Source organism: Aotus nancymaae, unplaced genomic scaffold (genome assembly GCF_030222135.1).
Source record: "Aotus nancymaae isolate 86718 unplaced genomic scaffold, 86718_ANA_hifiasm-v0.15.2.pri h1tg000040l, whole genome shotgun sequence".
NCBI classification, from domain to species: Eukaryota; Metazoa; Chordata; class Mammalia; order Primates; family Aotidae; genus Aotus; species Aotus nancymaae.
In genome coordinates this window covers 114,445,470-114,463,069 of record NW_026988454.1, presented here as the reverse complement: position 1 = coordinate 114,463,069, position 17,600 = coordinate 114,445,470, and the positions used below count along the sequence as shown (strand labels likewise).

The 17,600-nt window shown below is 36.2% G+C and overlaps 1 protein-coding gene across 1 annotated transcript in view; it reads left to right on the top strand.

Moving 5' to 3' along the window:
* CD2AP (CD2 associated protein) overlaps nt 1-16,100 on the top strand; it is a 156,245-nt gene extending 140,145 nt beyond the window's left edge. Inside the window, exon 18 of the mRNA XM_064360990.1 lies at nt 12,963-16,100. Coding sequence (XP_064217060.1) covers nt 12,963-13,004 — 42 coding nt within the window. The 3' untranslated portion in view covers nt 13,005-16,100. The remainder of the gene's footprint in view (nt 1-12,962) is intronic.
* Nucleotides 16,101-17,600: the final 1,500 nt, after the last annotated feature.

Here is a 17,600-nt window from a genome sequence, read left to right as displayed (position 1 = left end):
GTAAACCACATGAAACAACCTCTGCTACCTTCAAACTTTTCCTCTACTTCTTCCTTACCTCTCTTGCAGCCTTCAAAGAATTGAAGAGAGTTAGGGCCTCACTCTGGATTAGGCTTTGGCTTAAGGAAATGTTACAGTTGGTTTGATCTTCTATCTAGCCCACTCAAACTTTTTTCGTATCAGCAATAGGGCTGTTAAGCTTTCTTATTATTCGTATGTTCACTGGAGTAGCACTTTTAATTTTCTTCAATAACTTTTCCTTTGCAATCAGAACTTGGCTGTTGAGGGCAAAAGGCCTATCTCTTGACCTGTTGTGGCTTTCAACATTGCCTTTCTCTTTGAGCTTAATCATTTCTAATTTTTGATTTAATTTGAGAGGAATGTGATTCTTTCTTTCAGTTGAACACTTAGAGGTCATTTTCAGGTTATTAATTGGCTTATTTTCATTATTAGGCCTGTTCTGTCTTAGGGAATAGAGAAGGCCAAGTAGAGGGGGAGAGAGTCAGAAGAAAGGCTGGTCAGTGTAGCAGTTAGAACACACATGACATTTATCAGTTAAATTCACTGTTTTTTATGGGTGCTGTTCACGGCACCTCTAAACAATTACAATATTAACATCAGAGATCACCATAACATATATAATTGCAGTGAAAACATTTGGAATATTGTGAAAATTGTCAAAATATGCCACAGTGACACAAAGTGATGACATATTGTTGAAAAAGTGGCATCAATAAAGTTGCTCCACATAGGATTACCACAAACCTTTAATTGTAGACAATGCAGTATCTGTGAAGCACAGTAAAATGAAGTGCAATAAAAAAGGTATTCCTGTAAGTTGTCTCTTCTATGCAGGTAAGCTATTTTCATTCTTTCTTTGCTCAGGGACTGGACTGGTGGTGGTGACAGATGGCTGTAGATTCACTACCTCCCATTTTTACTTAGTTTATCTTAATTCTCTGTTGATGATTGGCAATTTAAATGATTTCTTTTATCTTTCTTAACTTTCTTTTCTCCTCACTAATGTTTATCTTCATTTGCATTATTCTTTCTGCCTATCTCAGAGAAAGTTGTAGCCTACGTTTTTTTAGAGACTCTTCCCATTGTTTAATTATTTCATACTCCCTTCTATTTTCTAACCTGCATCGTTACTTATCCTATTTCTTTTGTCAGCAATTTGTAGAACAAGAGTGGGTTTGTAACTTGCAGTTAGAAAACCTGGGCTCTTATTCTGAGAATCAACTAACTTTTTTGTTTTAAACTGTGTATTAGTAAGGCTTAGCATTTTCTGCACATTATCTCATTAGACACACATAACAACATGTAAGCGTTATCATTCCAGTTATAATATTGAATAAGGTAGGGTTTGGAATGATTGTGTTAAGTTGCTCTTGCATTGCTATAAAGAAATACCTGAGACTGGGTAATTTATAAAGAAAAGTTTAATTGGCTCATGATTCTACAGGCTGTACAGGAAGAAGCATGGTGCCTGCATCTGCTCAGCTTTTGAGGAGGCCTCAGGGAACTTTTACTTAGAGTGAAAGGTGAAGCAGGAACACATATTTTATTTACGTGGTGAGAGAGGGCGTAAGAGAGACAGTGGGAGGGGCCGCACACTTTTAAACAACCAGATCTTGTGTGAACTTACTCATCATGAAGGGGATGGCACCCCCATGATCCATACACCTCTCACCTGGCCCCACCTTCAACACTGGGGATTACTTTTAATTTGAGATTTGGTGGAGACACAGATCCAAATCATATCAATGATTAAGTAACAGCAATGGAGCTGAAATTAATTTTTTTTTTTTTTTTTTAAGATGGGGTCTTGCTTTGTTACTCAGGCTGGAGTACAATGGTGCAGTCTCGGCTCACTGCAGCCACTACCTCCCAGGTTCAAGCGATTCTCCTGCCTCAGCCTCCGGAGTAGCTAGGACTATAGGCATGTGCCACCACACCCAGCTAATTTTTTTGTATTTTTAATAGAGATGGGTTTTCACCATATTGGCCAGACTGATCTCAAACTCCTGACCTCAGGTGATCTACTTGCCTGGGCCCCCCAAAGTGCTAGGATTACAGGCATGAGCCACTGTACCTGGCCTTAAAAATGTTTTTAACAGAAGCATCCAATCTTCAGCACCTTTGCACTTCAGGATTAAATTACACTGTGTGAACTTGGGCAAGTCACTTAACTTCCTTAGCTTTAGTTGTTGAGATAATTTATGTGAAAGTACTTTGTAAATTATCAAACTTTATTTTACCCTTATTTTCAACATTATCCTATTGACAACTTTACTACTTTGCATGAAAATACTTAACTTTTGTATTATTCAGAATCAAAAAGAAGCCCCCTTTTAGGTCTAGCTGCCTTTTTGATGTACTGTAGTTACTTTCTCTTTTTCACTTGAGGTTTATTTGTTGAAATATGAAAACAACCCCCATCCTTGTAAAAAAAAAAAAAAAAAAAAAGCTGTGTTTATGGTCTCTGATTTTTCACCTTCAATTCAGTCTGTAACCTTTTGCATCTTAGGTTAGGTTTATTGATTCCAAATTCAAGGTCTCTTCTTCAGTTCCTGCAGCATATCACATTTTTTACCATTACCACCTGTCAAAAGTTTGTCTTGGTTAAGGTGATACTACATCCTATTGTCTCTAACTTCTCCATCTCCTCTTTCTTCTTTGTTTTACTTTTTAAATTTTGTTTTTAGAGACAGGGAGTCACTCTGTCACCCAGGCTAGAGTATAGTGACAACAATCATAGCTCACTGCAGCCTCAAACTCCTGGGATCAAGTGATCTTCCCATTTCAGCCTGTCAAGTAGCTGAGACTACAGGCATGCACTTTCATGCCTGGTTAATTTTTCAGATTTTTGTAGGGACTGGGTCTCAGGTTGGTATTGAACTCTGGCCTCAAATGATCCTCCCACTTTGGCCTCCTAAAGTGGTAGGATTAAAGGTTTAAGACACCATGCCTGGCCTTCCTCTTCCTTTCTTGTAACCTAAGTGTAGATATTCCATCACTGCTATCCTTGGTTCTTCTCTCTGAGCATTCACATTTTGAATTCATCTATACCCATGAGTCTAATGATTAGCTCTGGTGAGTCTCCCCTCTAAATCAAATTCGTATTTTCCCAGCTTCTATCCCGTATTTCTGACTATTAGTACCTCCTGGTTGTTACATCATGAACTTAGATTTAGCATGTCCCCAGTTAAATTTATCATTCCTTTCCTGTTCTTTTGATTTCCTCTTTCTGTTGATAATTTCTGTTGCCCATACAGTCATCTAGACATGGTACTTGGTACATGGTTCTCTTCTGATTCCATTCACTTTTAGTCCTATTAGCTTTACTTCCTAATCTTTGTCTTTATTCCCACTATGTCTATCTTGTTCTGATGCTTATTATCTTCTGCTTAGCTTTCTTGAGTACTCGAATTCTTATCTCAGATCAACCTTTCATCGAGTACTTTCAGGAGCTTTCTGTTACATGCTAAATAAAGTTCCAACAACTTACTGTATGAGATGTTTTTATGTTTTGGTCCTAGTTATCTTTCTTTGCTTGCTGATCCTCCATTGTACCTTACAATTGATTTGTCTGAATTTTTATTCTTACTGTGTTTTCTTGGATTGTCCTTTTGCCTCATCTCCTAATGCCCACATTCTATAGATTCTCAAGGCCTTGCTCAAACAGTTACTTTCATTAAATTGATATTATTCTGTTTCTGATTAAAAGTAATTTAGTGGCCGGGCACGATGGCTCACACCTGTAATTCTGGCACTTTGGGAGGCCAAGGCAGGCGGATCACGAGGTCAAGAGATCAAGACCATCCTGGCCAACATGGTGAAATCCTGTCTCTACTAAAAATACAAAAAATTAGCTGGGCGTGGTGGTGCACGCCTGTAGTCCCGGCTACTCGGGAGGCTGAGGTAGAATTGCTTGAACCTGGGAGGCGGAGGTTGCAGTGAGCTGAGGTCGCGCTACTGCACTCCAGCCTGGCGCCTGGTGACGGAGTGAGACTCTGTCTCCCAAAAAAAAAAAAAAAAAAATACAAAAATTAGCTGGGTGTGGTGGTACGCACCTGTAATCCCAGCTACTAAGGAGGCTGAGGCGTGAGAATCACTTGAACCCAGGAGGCAGAGTTTGGCGTGAACCAAGATAGTGTCACTGCACTCCAGCCTGGGTGACAGAACGAGACTCTGTCTCAAAAAAAAAAAAGTAATTTAGTCTTCTTACAAATTTGCAAGATCTGTAGTTTTGTAAGAGATGTATACATAGTAACTTCCTATATTTTCAATGTTAGGGTATGCACTTACTTTACCTGTCTTCTAGCTCCTAGCACAGTGCTATATACATGTTAGATATCTAATAAATGATTGACAAATTAATGAAAGAGTGTACATGTTAAAAATATATCTTAAATTCACAGCATGTAACATGGTAGAAATTGAGAACTTTTTAAACATTTTTTGACTTTTTTCTTACATTTTATATATACATGTTTATATTCATACATGAAAATAAGATAATGAGACAAGCAAGAGGAACTAATAGTGTTAAATATGTACATCTGACTTAATTTGGCATAAAAATTATGACAAGAGTCTAATTGTTTCTGTTTTGGAGAATTCAATTTGATTTTGTTTTTCTAGCAAAATCAGCTGTTACTTTGCCTTTCACTGACTTGTATTACATATATGTTTTTTCTTTTGTTACGGGTAGAGTTTTACCCCTTATTTGTAAAAGCATACCTAAGGCATTAAAGTTTTGGAATAATTTTTTTAAAGGAGAAAAATGTTTTTCCAAAGATTAAAAGTAGTACTTTGAACTACTATAATGTTAACATTATACTCTATTAAATTATAATCTTTACTAAAAATGAACAATGAACATACAAGTGTTAAAAGAGAAACTCTAGCAATGTATTCGCTGTATTCGCCTTATAACTAATTTTTTTCCCATAAGTTATTGGGGAACAGGTAGTATTTGGTTACATGAGTAAGTTGTTTAGTGGTGATTTGTGAGATTTTGGTGCACCCATCACCTGAGCAGTATACACTGCACCATATTTATAGTCTTTTATCCCTTCCCCCATTTCTACTCTTCCCCTCAAGTCCCCAAAGTCTATTGTATCATTCTTATGCCTTTGCATACTCATAGCTTAGCTCCCACATATCCATGAGAACATATAATGTTTGGTTTTCCATTCCTGAGTTACTTCACTTAGAATAATGGTCTCCAATCTCACCCAGGTCACTGCAAATGCTGTTAATTCATTCCTTTTTACGGCTAAGTAGTGTTCCAACACACACACATACATACACACACACACACACATGCACACCACAGTTTGTTTATCTACTTGTTGATTGATGGGCATTTGTGTTGGTTTCATGGTTTGGCTGTTGTGAATTGTGCTGCTATAAACATGTGTGTGCAAGCATCTTCTTTGTATAGACTTATTTTCCTCTGGGTAGATATCCAGTACTGGGGTTGCTGGATCAAATGGTAGTTCTACTTTTAGTTCTTAAAGTAATCTCCACACTATTTTCCATAGTGGCTGTACTAGTTTACATTCCCACCAGCAGTGTAGAAGTGTTCCCTGATCACTGCATCCATGCCATCATCTGTTGTTTGATTTTTTGATTATGGCCATTCTTGCAGGAATAAGGTGGTATCGCATTCTGGTTTTGATTTACATTTTCCTGATCATTAGTGATGTTGATCATTTCCTCATATGTTTGTTGGCCATTTGCATATCTTCTTTCGAGAATTGTCTGTTCATGTCCTTAGCCTGCTTTTTGATGGGTTGTTTTTTTCTTACTGATTTGTTAGAGTTCATTGTAGGTTCTGGATATTAGTCCCTTGTCAGATGTATAGATTGTGAAGATTTTCTCCCACTCTGTGAGTTGTCTGTTTACTCTGTTGACTGTTCTTTTTGCCATGCAAAAGCAATTTAATTAGGTCCCAGCTATTTATCTTTGTTTTTATTGCATTTGCTTTTGGGTTCTTGGTCGTGAAATCCTTACCTAAGCCAATATCTAGATGGGCTTTTCCATTGTCATCATCAAGAAGTTTTATAGTTTCAGGTCTTAGGTTTAAGTCCTTAATCCACCTTGAGTTGATTTTTGTATAAGGTGAGAGACGAGGGTCCAGTTTTCATTCTCCTACATGTGACTTGCCAGTTATCCCAGCACCATTTGTCGAAAAGGGTGTCCTTTTTCCACTTTATGTTTTTGTTTGCTTTGTCAAAGATCAGTTGGTTGTAAGTATTTGGGTTTATTTCTGGGTTCTCTATTCTGTTCCATTGGTCTATGTGCCTATTTTTATACCAGTATCATGCTGTTTTGGTGACTGTGGCCTTGTCGTATAATTTGAGATCAGGTAAGGTGATGCCTCCAGATTTATTCTTTTTGCTTAGTGTTGCTTTGCCTATGCTTGCTCTTTTTTGGTTCTGTGTGAATTTTAGAATTGTTTTTTCTAATTCTGTGAAGAATGATAGTGATACTTTGATGGGGATTGCCTTGAATTTGTACATGGCTTTTGATGTTATGATCATTTTCACAATATTGATTCTACCCATCCATGAGCATGAAATGTGTTTCCATTTGTGTCGTCTGTGATTTCTTTCAGCAGTGTTTTGTAGTTTTCCTTGTAGAGGTCTTTTTGACTTTTTGGTTAGGTATATTCCTAAGTAATTTATTTTTTGCAGCTATTGTAAAAGGGATTGAGTTCTTGATTTGATTCTCCCCTTGGTTGCTGTGGTGTATAGAAGATCTACTGATTTGTGTACATTAATCTTGTATCTGGAAACTTTGCTGAATTCTTTTGTCAGTTTCAGGAGCTTTCTGAAGGAGTCTTTAGAGTTTCCAAGGTAAACGATTGTATCATCAGCAAATAATGACAGTTTGACTTCCACTTTATTGATTTGGATGCCCTTTATTTCTTTCTCTTGTCTAATTGCTCTGGCTAGAACTTGCAGTACTATGTTGAAGAGGAGTGGTGAGAGTAGACATCCTTGTCTTTTTCTAGTTCTCAGAGAGAATGCTTTCAACTTTTCCCCATTTAATATTATGTTGGCTATGGGTTTGTCATAGATGGCTTTTATTGCATTGAGGTGTGTCCCTTGTATGCCAATTTTGCTGAGAGTTTTAATCATAAAAGCATGCTGGATTTTGTTGAATGCTTTTTTTTTTTTTTGCATGTATTGAGATGATCGTGTGATTTTTGTTTTGAATTCTGTTTATGTGGTGTATCACATTTATTGACTTGTGTATTTTAAACCATCCCTGCCTTCCTGGCATGAAACTCACTTGATCATGATGGATTATCTTTTTACTATGTTGTCAGATTCAGCTAGCTAGTATTTTGTTAAGAATTTTGTCTATGTTCACCAATAGTTTTCTTTTTTAGTTATGTCCTTTCTTGATTTTGGTATTAGGGTGATCCTGGCTTCATAGAATAAATTAGTTCCTTCTTTCTCTTGTAGAATAGTGTCAAAAGGATTGGTACCTATTTATTCTTGTAGAATAATGTCAAAAGGATTGGCACCTATTTATTCTTTGAATGTCTGGTAGAATTCTGCTGTGAATTTATCTGGTCCTGGACTTTTTTTTTTCTTGGTAATTTTTAATTACCATTTCAGTTTCACTGCTTGTTATTGGTCTGTTCAGGGTCTCTAATTCTTCCTGATTTAAGCAAGGAGGGTTGTATTTTTCTAGGAATTCATCTATCTCTTTTAGGTTTTCTAGTTTATGTGTATAATGATCTTTTCTAGTTTATGTGTGTAATGGCCTTGAATAATCTTTTGTGTTTCTGTGGTATCAGTTGTAATATCTCTTGATCTATCAATTTTATTTATCTTTTCAAAGAACCAGGTTTTTGTTTCATTTATCTTTTGTATTTTTTGTTGTTGTTTCAATTTCATTTAGTTCTGCTCTGATCTTGGTTATTTCCTTTCTTCTGCTGGGTTTCATTTGATTTGTTCTTATTTCTATAATTCTTAGAGGTGTGACCTTAGAATGTCAGTTTGTGCTCTTTCAGTCTTTTTGATGTAGGCATTTAGGGCTATTAACTTATATCCTAGCACCCCCTTTGCTGTATCCCAGAGGTTTTGGTAGGTTGTGTTATTATTGTCATTCAGTTTTAAGAATTTTTTAATTTCCATCTTGATTTTATTTTTAACCCAGTGCTCATTCAGGACCATATTATTTAATTTCCATGTATTTGCCTGGTTTTGAGGGTTCTTTTTGGAGTTGATTTCCCGTTTTATTTTAGTATAGTCTGAGAGAGTGCTTAATATGATTTCAGTTTTCTTAAATTTATTGAGGCTCATTTTATGGCCTATTATATGGTCTGTCTTGGAAAATGTTCCATGCACAGTTGAATAGAATTTGTATTCTGTGGTTGTGGGATGAAATATTCTGTATATATCTGTTAAGTCCATTTGTTCTAAGGTATAGTTTAAATCTCTTGTTTCTTTATTGACTTTCTATCTTGATGACCTGTCTAATGCTGTCAGTGGAGTACTGAAGTCCCCCACTGTTACTGTGTTACTGTCTATCTCATTTCTTAGGTCTATTAGTAGTCGTTTCATAAATTTGGGACCTCTGGTGTTAGGTGCCTATATATTTAGGATTGTGATATTTTCCTGTTGAACAAGGTCTTTTACCATTATATGTCCCTCTTTGCTGCTTTTAACTGCTGTTGCTTTAAAGTTTGTTTTGTCTGATATAAGAATAGCTACCCCTGCTTGCTTTTGGTGTCCATTTGTATGAAATGCCTTTTACCCCACCCCTTTACTTTAAGTTTATGTGAGTCTTTATGTGTTAGGTGAGTTTCCTGAAGGCAGCAGATACTTGGTTGCTGAGTTCTTATCCATTCTGCAATTGTATATCTTTTAAATGGAGCATGTGGGCCACTTACATTCAATGTTGGTATTGAAATGTAAGGTACTGTTGCATTCATTGTGCTCTTTGTTGCCTGTGTGCTTTGGTTTTTTTGTTTTTGCTTTTTAACTTGTGTTTTTGTTTTATGGTTCCTGTGTGATTTATGCTTTAAAGAGGTTCTGTTTTGGTGTATGTCTAGGATTTGTTCCAAGATTTAGAGCAACTTTTAGCAGTTCTTGTAGTACTGGCTTGGAAATGGCAGTTTGTCTCTCAGCATTTGTCTTGTCTAAAAAAGACTGTCTTTCCTTCATATATGAAGCTTAGTTTTGCTAGATACCAAATTCTTGGCTGATAATTATTTTCTTTGAGGAGGCTGAAGATAGGGCCCCAATCCTTTCTAGCTTGTAGGGTTTCTGCTGAGAAATCCACTGTTAATCTGACAGGTTTTCCTTTATAGGTTACCTGGTGCTTCTGTTTCACAGTTCTTACAATTCTTTCCTGCATCTTAAATTTGGGTAACCTGATGACAATGTGCCTAGGTGATGAATTTCCCAGGTGTTCTTTGTGCTTCTTGTATTTGGATGTCCATGTCTCTAGTCAGGCTGGGTGTGTTTTCCTTGATTATTCCCTAAATATGTTTTCCAAGGTTTTAGATTTCTCTTCTTCCTCAGGAACACCAATTATTCTTAGGTTTGACTGTTTAACATAATCCTCGACTTCTTGGAGGCTTGGTTCATATTTTCTTATTCTTTTTTATTTGTATTTGTTAGATTGGGTTAATTTGAAGACTTTTTCTTCGAACTCTAAATTTCTTTCTTCTGCTTGTTCAATTCTATTGCTGAGACTTTTGTATTTCTGAAAGTGTGTCCAAAGTTTCCTGAATTTTTTTATTATTTTTCCTTTAAGCTATCTATTTCCTTGGATATTTCTTACTTCACTTCTTCTATCATTTTTTGGATTTCTTTGCATTGGGCTTCACCTTTCTCTGGTGTCTCCCTGATTAGTTTAATGACTAACCTCCTGATTTCTCTTTCAGGTATATCAGGAATTTCTTGGTTTGGATTCATTGCTGGTGAACTAGTGTGATTTTCTTTTGTTGTTGGTGGGGAGGGTGTTGAAGAACCTTGTTTTGTTGTATTACCAGGGTTGATATTCTGGTTCCTTCTTATTTGGGTAGGCTCTGTCAGAGGGAAGGTCTAGGACTGAAGGTTCTTCAGATTCTTTTGTCCCACGGGGTGTTCCCTTCATGTAGTACTCTCCCCCTTTTCCTATGGATGTGGCTTACTGTAAGCCAGACTGCAGTGATGGTTGTCTCTTTTCTGGGTCTAGCCACCCAGCGACTCTTCCAGGCTTCGGGCTGATACTAGGGGTTGTCTGCAGAGAGTCCTGTGATGTGAACTGTCTATGGGGATCTCAGCCATGGATACCAGTACCTGTTCTGGTGGAGGTGGTGGGCAGGGTCCTGCAATGGACTCCATAAGGGTTCTTAGCTTTGGTGGTTTAATGCTGTTATTTTTGTGCTGGTTGGCCTCCTGCCAGGAGGTGACATTTTCCAGAAGGCATCAGCTGTAGTAGTATGGAGAGGGACCAGCAGTGGCTGGGGCCATAGAACATAGAACTCCTAAGATCATATGCCCTTTGTCTTCTGCTACCAGGGTGGATAGGGAAGGACCATTAGGTGGGGCAGGGCTAGGTATGTCTGAGCTCACACTCTTCTTGGGTGGGTCTTTCCGTGGCTGCTGTGGGTGATGAAGGTGAGATTCCCAGGTCACTGGAGTTGTATACCTAGGAGGATTTTGGCTGCCTCTGCTGAATCATGCAGGTTGTCAGGGAGGTGGGGGAAGCTGGCAGATATGGCCTCACCCAGCTCCCACGCAAACTGAAGGGCCAGTTTCACTCCCACTGTGCCTCCCCTATCAGCCCCAAGTCTGTTTCCAGGTGATGGGTGAGTGGTTTGAAAACTTGCCCCAGGCTACCCACCTCCTCATTGCAAAAGAAAAGGGCTTGGTTCTTCCCTTGCCTGTGGAGTCTGCACATAGATTTGCGCCCCCCACCCCCCACCCAGAGTTGTGGCCAGGAGACTTCTCGCCTTGTTAAAATTGTTACATGAGAGTTCTTAGGCTTGGTGGTTTAATGCTCTATGTTTGTGCTGGTTGGCCTGCCGGAAGGTGACGTTTTTCCAGAAAGCATCAGCTGTAGTAGTATGGAGAGGGACCAGCAGTGGGTGGGGCCATAGAACATAGAATTCCCAAGATTAATGTTCCCTTTGTCTTTAAAGTTCAACTGACATTTCCTTCTCCTTGTGGAGTTTTACCCCCTGCTCCTCTGGCCGCCCTCCTGATGGATCCCTGTGATGCCAGTGGGGAATGACCTGCTTGGGGACCCAGAAAGCTCCCAGAGCCTTTCTGCTGCTTCCTCTACCCCTGTATTTTGCTTGACACTCTAAATTGAGTCAGTTCCAGGTAAAGTCAGAAACTTCTGCAAACAGACCTTCAGTTTCTTCAGTGCGGGGGGCGTGTTCGGGAGAGGAGGGTCTCCCTTTCCCACGTCTGCAGTTGGGGTGCTCACAGTATTTGGGGTGTTTCCTGGGTCCTGCAAGAGCAGTCCACTTCTTCTCGGGATTGCAGGTTTGTTCTTGCAGTGGATCTGGAGCTAAAATTCACCATGCGAGCATCTACACACTGTTCTGTCTGGAGTTGCAGTCTAGTCCTGCCTCCCATCGGCCATGATGATCCCTGTCCAGTGATAACTAAATATATGTGACAAATAGCAGTTTACAAGGATCGTGCATGTACTCCATTACAAGGAATATTACTGATTGTGAAGTAGCCTTCACACTCTCTACTCCCTTTTCTATCAATTTGATTTTCTTACTGCTTTCTGTATCTTTGGAGTAAGGACTATAATAAAAGATCAGGCTGACAATGAAGGATATCGTCTCAATCCAAATCGAAGACAGAGGATTGTTCTAGTCCAGTGTTGCTAAAACATTTAGCTAATCATCATAATATTAAGAGAATCGTATCGGGGAAGATCCTGAAATTAATAAACTGTTCTTGAATGGTTATAATCCTCCAGGAGATTGTGAACATATAAAAATTACACTTTTTGACTATTGCAAAGTCCTAATCATTTAATAATGTACTATTTGTCAGAAGCTAGCCAAAGCATGTATTGTTTATGTGCACTCTTGAGGAAGGTTATGCCATTAGGATAAGGCAAGGTCTATATATTTCCTCATGCAGTGAAAGGTTTAAGATGATCAAAATATTATAGAATTGGGAAGATAAGTCAGTATAAAAACTGTGGGCTTTAAAGCCCTAAATCTTACCAGGACAAGTCCTGTGTTACTTGTTAGTGTGGAACATTGGCATCCTGTTTAATGTCTTTGAGCCTCAACTTAGCCTTTTGAATATGTCAATACTCTGAATAATTCTGTGTAGTTATTGTGCAAACTTAATGAACTGATTTCCTTCTTCATAAATTCCTTAAATTATAAATTTCTGTTAAGTGAAGAATGCCTTCTGCTTAAAGGTGGAAATATATTAATCACCTTGACTGAATCTTAGATATATTCTTGGGCTTTAAGATATTTAATGTAGTATATACCAGTTACAGATAAGTAAATTGAAACCAAGTCAAGTGATTTAGCATTAATTACATATATAATTAGTGAAAAACATGAAACTAAACAGGTCTCTTCTTTATTCCTTTTACTGTTGTTTAATGTACCCTTTGTTTAATTACAGATACATGTACATTTCTCAATTTGGTTTCTAAGATTCTTTTGTTCTTTGTAGGACTGACTGATTTTTTTATGGCTTTAATTTTAAATGCTCACATAACATTGTTCTGGCTGAAAGGGCTATAATTGCTTTTTTTAATTTTATTGTAACTGCTATTTAGGAACTCGAATTGTACTGTTGAAACTTTATTTAGCAATATTAAGGAAATTGGATTTTAGATCTGGAAATAAAAATCTGAAGGCTTGAAAGTATGATCATATCTTAATGACATAGAATAAAATAAACTATTAAAGGATATTTTATGTATTGTTCAATTTATGTTTTGTGTTTTAGGTAGAAATAGAGAAGCTGAAAAAAGCTGTCCTGTCTTCTTGAGGTGGTGTGGACCCAGTTTTCATAAGTTCCAGGGATTCAGAAGCAACACTATGAACTTCAACTGACTTGTTACTTAAAAATTGTGAATGCTGGTGTTGTGATAAATATGAGTATATGAAGTATAATATCTATAGAAAAGTAGAGTGAGGGTGAATTTTATATATATATATTTTGTTTTGCCAATATGAAGAAAAAGAGGCCTTATTTCTTACTGTGCTGGGATTGCAAACACTTTTTAAAAAATTGTTTGCTTGAAAATACTACTGAATATGTATAAATAAGAATGTTCACAGTAGTTTTTTTTATTGAAACTTGTATTATTTTTAAAGAGATCTATACTATAAATATGGTGATATATTTACAAGTAATCTGTAAGATATACTATTTGAGAGGGACAAATTAGCTTTTTAGTAACTATAGTCACTACTTTTTCCATAATGCATAAGGGATATAAACTGTGTGTGTATGTGTGTGTGTGTATATATTTTTACTTTTATCCTCTTACCCAAGGTTACATTGTTGTGCCTATTTGTCTGCTGTTTATATTTTGGGTGATGAAATAGGACTTTCCTAACTATATAAGCCAGATTACTCACCCATGCATATAGTAAGAACTAATGAACAATCAAGATAATTTCATCAGCTTTTAGAATATTTTGTGTTGCTTGCCCTATGGGAGTCATAAAAGGAACTTAGTTAAAACATGTTGGATTTTTAAACATTTGGGGGAAATATGAGCTGCATTTTAAATTCATTAGCTCTGAAGAATCTAAAACTGTTAATTTAACCCTTAACTTGTACCTAGAAGCTACAGCACATATAAAATATATAAACACTAGCCTTATTGCTGTACTTTTCTGCTTATTTTACAGTCTCAAATATTTCTCATCTTGTGACTTAGTTCAGTTTTTCATGCTCCTCCTTGTGACATTTAATAATGATAATATTAGGAAAATAAAACCCAAAGCTTTTCAGAACTTCAATGTGAGCTTTCCTATTTTGACAAGTTACCTTGTAAATACTCAGGTTTTATGATGTTTTATTTACCTAATAGACCAAACTAACTTGTGGAGATATTTCGAGCTATTATTTAGGTACAAACTTTATAAAGAATGTTAGTATGTCATAAAATATAACATTACAGCTTATTTAAAACCAAATATAGTTGAACATATTTAAAATACATTTTCACAGAATGGATGATTTATTCGTTTCTTCAGAGTTACTTATGAACAGTTGAATGCTTTAAAATGTTCTGTTTATAGGTAACATCTAAAAACACATGGATTTATTTAAATTTTTAAAATTTGAAATTTTTTATTTTTAAAAAATTAGGCTTTATGCTTTATCATATAGCAAATGAGTGTCAGATTTTTGAGTATCAGTTACCATGCTTCCATTTTTTAGTTTTAAACCACTAAACCAATATTTTTCCTTTGCATTTTAATATCATAATACAGAAATCAATGTAAATGAAATTTGGTCATGTTTCAAATGAAGAAAACTGAAGTAGAAAATAATAGAAATGCCAGTTAAACAACATAATATTTAATTTACAGTTTATGTTAGGGCTTTGGGGGAACCCTAATTATATATTAAGAATATACATTAGAAATCTTTAAAATGTTTGGGCTTTTCTAATGGAGTCACTACTGAACAAACTTGTTCCCTCTTTTGTTAAATTGAATAGGTTTAAATGACTAGTCAAATGAATTATTTCCTCCGTGTCAAATTTTCTTTTCTTTTCTTTTAATGACAGACCTTAGGTAAAAATAAAAACATTGTAATCCTAGAAATTATCCTCCAGCTTTCTCACCTGAAAATCTATTGAAGTGATCCCTGGTTACCCTAATAATGTGGTGAAGGAAGGTTCCAACAGATTTCAGGCTGTTCTTAAAGTTTTTCTTGGTCATTTTCTCATTAGTACTTAAAATCAAGATGCTCATGGGCACTGAAATGCATTTAAAGTTTTTGCTTGTGTACTACTCAGTCAGCATAGAAAAGTAACTGAAATACTCTTATCTTTCTGTCCTTGATAAAGTAGTAAAGAGAACCAAACAAACTCAGGCCTGATGGGAAAAATGATTCCCTTATTCTAGCAATTTACTCCTTGCTGTTGTTATGGGAAGTTTTATTAATTTCTATTATTAGAGTTCATATCACAAAATGATATGTAAGAATAATAACCTTTACTTGGGGTAAATCATGAATTTTTTTTCTTACATGTGAGTATAAAAGATGAAAGTTGAACAGCATGGAATCTGTCATTGCCAAATTATTAATGAATGTATAGTTCAGGTATTCTTTGAGACACAATATCATTAATTTCCTAATTGTATTTCAGTGTTATTTTGTGTGTGACCACTAAGCTTCTGTCTTAATATAAAGCTGTTACCTTCTACAGAATTTAAGTCTGAAGATGTAAAGAGAGAACAGGCCTTGTGTAAAAGAAGATACTCTTTTTTTTATGCTCCTTACTGTGATCACAGAAATATAAAATAATCCAAGTGCTCTCTAGATTTGTTGATAAACATTTTATGCTTGCATTTAAACTTGAAATGTATGAACAGAATGAGACAATCAGTTAAATCAGAAATGAAAAGTATTATAATGTAATGGCCTTGTTTTGCTGTAGCAATAAAATGACCAAGTGCAATGATTGATTTAATAAAATCATCTTTTAAAAGTTGCTGCTATGAATATTTTTAGCTATAAAATTTTACCTTGACTTGCTTTCCGTAACTATTATGTAATACAGTTGATGTTGTGGTAACCTAACATTCCCAGCCCGCCCCGCTGCCCCGACCCCCGCCGCCAAAAAAAAAAATGAAATGGAGAATCTCAAAATAGTATACTTTACTGACTTGTTTACAGGTGCTGTATAAAAAGCATGCTTCTCTCTCAAAAAGAAAACTTAATAATAAAGAATTTTATTGCCAGTTGTGTCAGTCTTTTCTGGTTATTTTTCATTAACTTTATTTAGAATTTGTGTATTGCAGAGTATGATGAAAATTGTTTTATATTATTTGAATTTGCAAATACAAGAATAAATAGCAAACTGAAAGCATTAAAAGTTATAGACGTGTATGACTTTTACTGAACTTTTCTGTCTGGTTTTTAATCTGAAACTGAGATAATAATTTCTGCTATACAGGATTATGGGGAAAATTTGAAATACTTTATCTAAAGGGCCTTGTAGAGTGCTTGGCATAGAGTAGGTTTTATTTATTTATTTTTTAAATGGAGGCTACTGTTTTACCTTTTTTAAGAGCATTTTACAACAATGGATGTGATATAAACAAGATTGCACCACTACACTCCAGTCTGGGTGACAAAGTGAGACTCCATCTCAAAAAACAAAAAAATAGGTATTGTGTTACTCACAGCTGTATTCTTTTTGCTCAAAATTGCTTTGGCCATTTGGAGTCTTTTGTGGTTCCATATTAATTTTAGGATTGTTTTTCTATTTCTATAAAGAATGTCATTGGTATTTTGATAGGAATTGTATTAAATATGTATATTACTTTGGGTAGTACAGACATTTTAATAATATTAAGTCTTCCAATTTATGAAAAAAAAGATTAAGAAAAAGGAGGCATCGTATGTCCTTTCCCCCTGTTTTTGAATACAATATAGTATCTCTTTGGGAAGGTGCTCTTTTCATTTGTATTATATTGTTCATAGGAGAGCTGCTATCATCTTACAGATTCTACCTCCTTGACCACCTAGGAATTACCCCTTGCGAGAGTACTTGGCCCAAACTGAGTTATTGAGTTAATCGGAGAATGAAAATTTAAAAATTGGAAACAAAAAGAGCTAATCTCAGCATGGGAGCTCTCCACAGTTGTATTTTTGTGTCATCTGGAAAAAGCTGTTGTGAAAAACAAAATTTAGTAGAGCGTAAATAGCTGGAAACAGAATGTGGAAGGACTTTGAAGCTAATTATAGCTGTTCCTGAGTCTCAACTACCTATTGCTTGGTTCTATAAGCAGAAACTTGCTCATAAGCTTGTTGGGTTTCTGAACTCACAACCGAAAAAGTCCTGATACATACAGAAAACAATGAAATCAGGCAAACATTAAAGCCTATATACTTTTGCTGAACATAGGTCACATATATTGCTTTAGAGACTCTAGTAGTGTGCTGGAAGATCTGAAACAGTAGGAATAGGACACTACTATAAAGCAATGTGGAAAATTGGTGTGTCAGATGTTTTTAAAAATCTTATTTAAAAAATTTCTGCCAGGTGTGGTGGCTCATGCCTGTAATCCTATCACTTTGGAAGGCTGAGGCGGGCAGACACAGTGAAACCCCGTCTCTACTAAAATAGAAAAATTAGCCCAGCATGGCGGTGTGTGCCTTTAGTCCTATCTACTCTGGAGGCTGAGGCAGGAGAATTGCTTGAACCCAGGGGGTGGAGGTTATAGTGAGCCAAGATTGCGCCACTGCACTCAGCCAGAGCGAGACTGCATCTCCAAAAAAAAAAAAAAAAAAAAAACTTTGTAGGCACATAATGATAAAGTTTTGGACTATGGAATTTGTGTTTGAAGAATGTAGAGGTTTTGTCTGAAAATACAATTTGCAGATTTAGTCCAG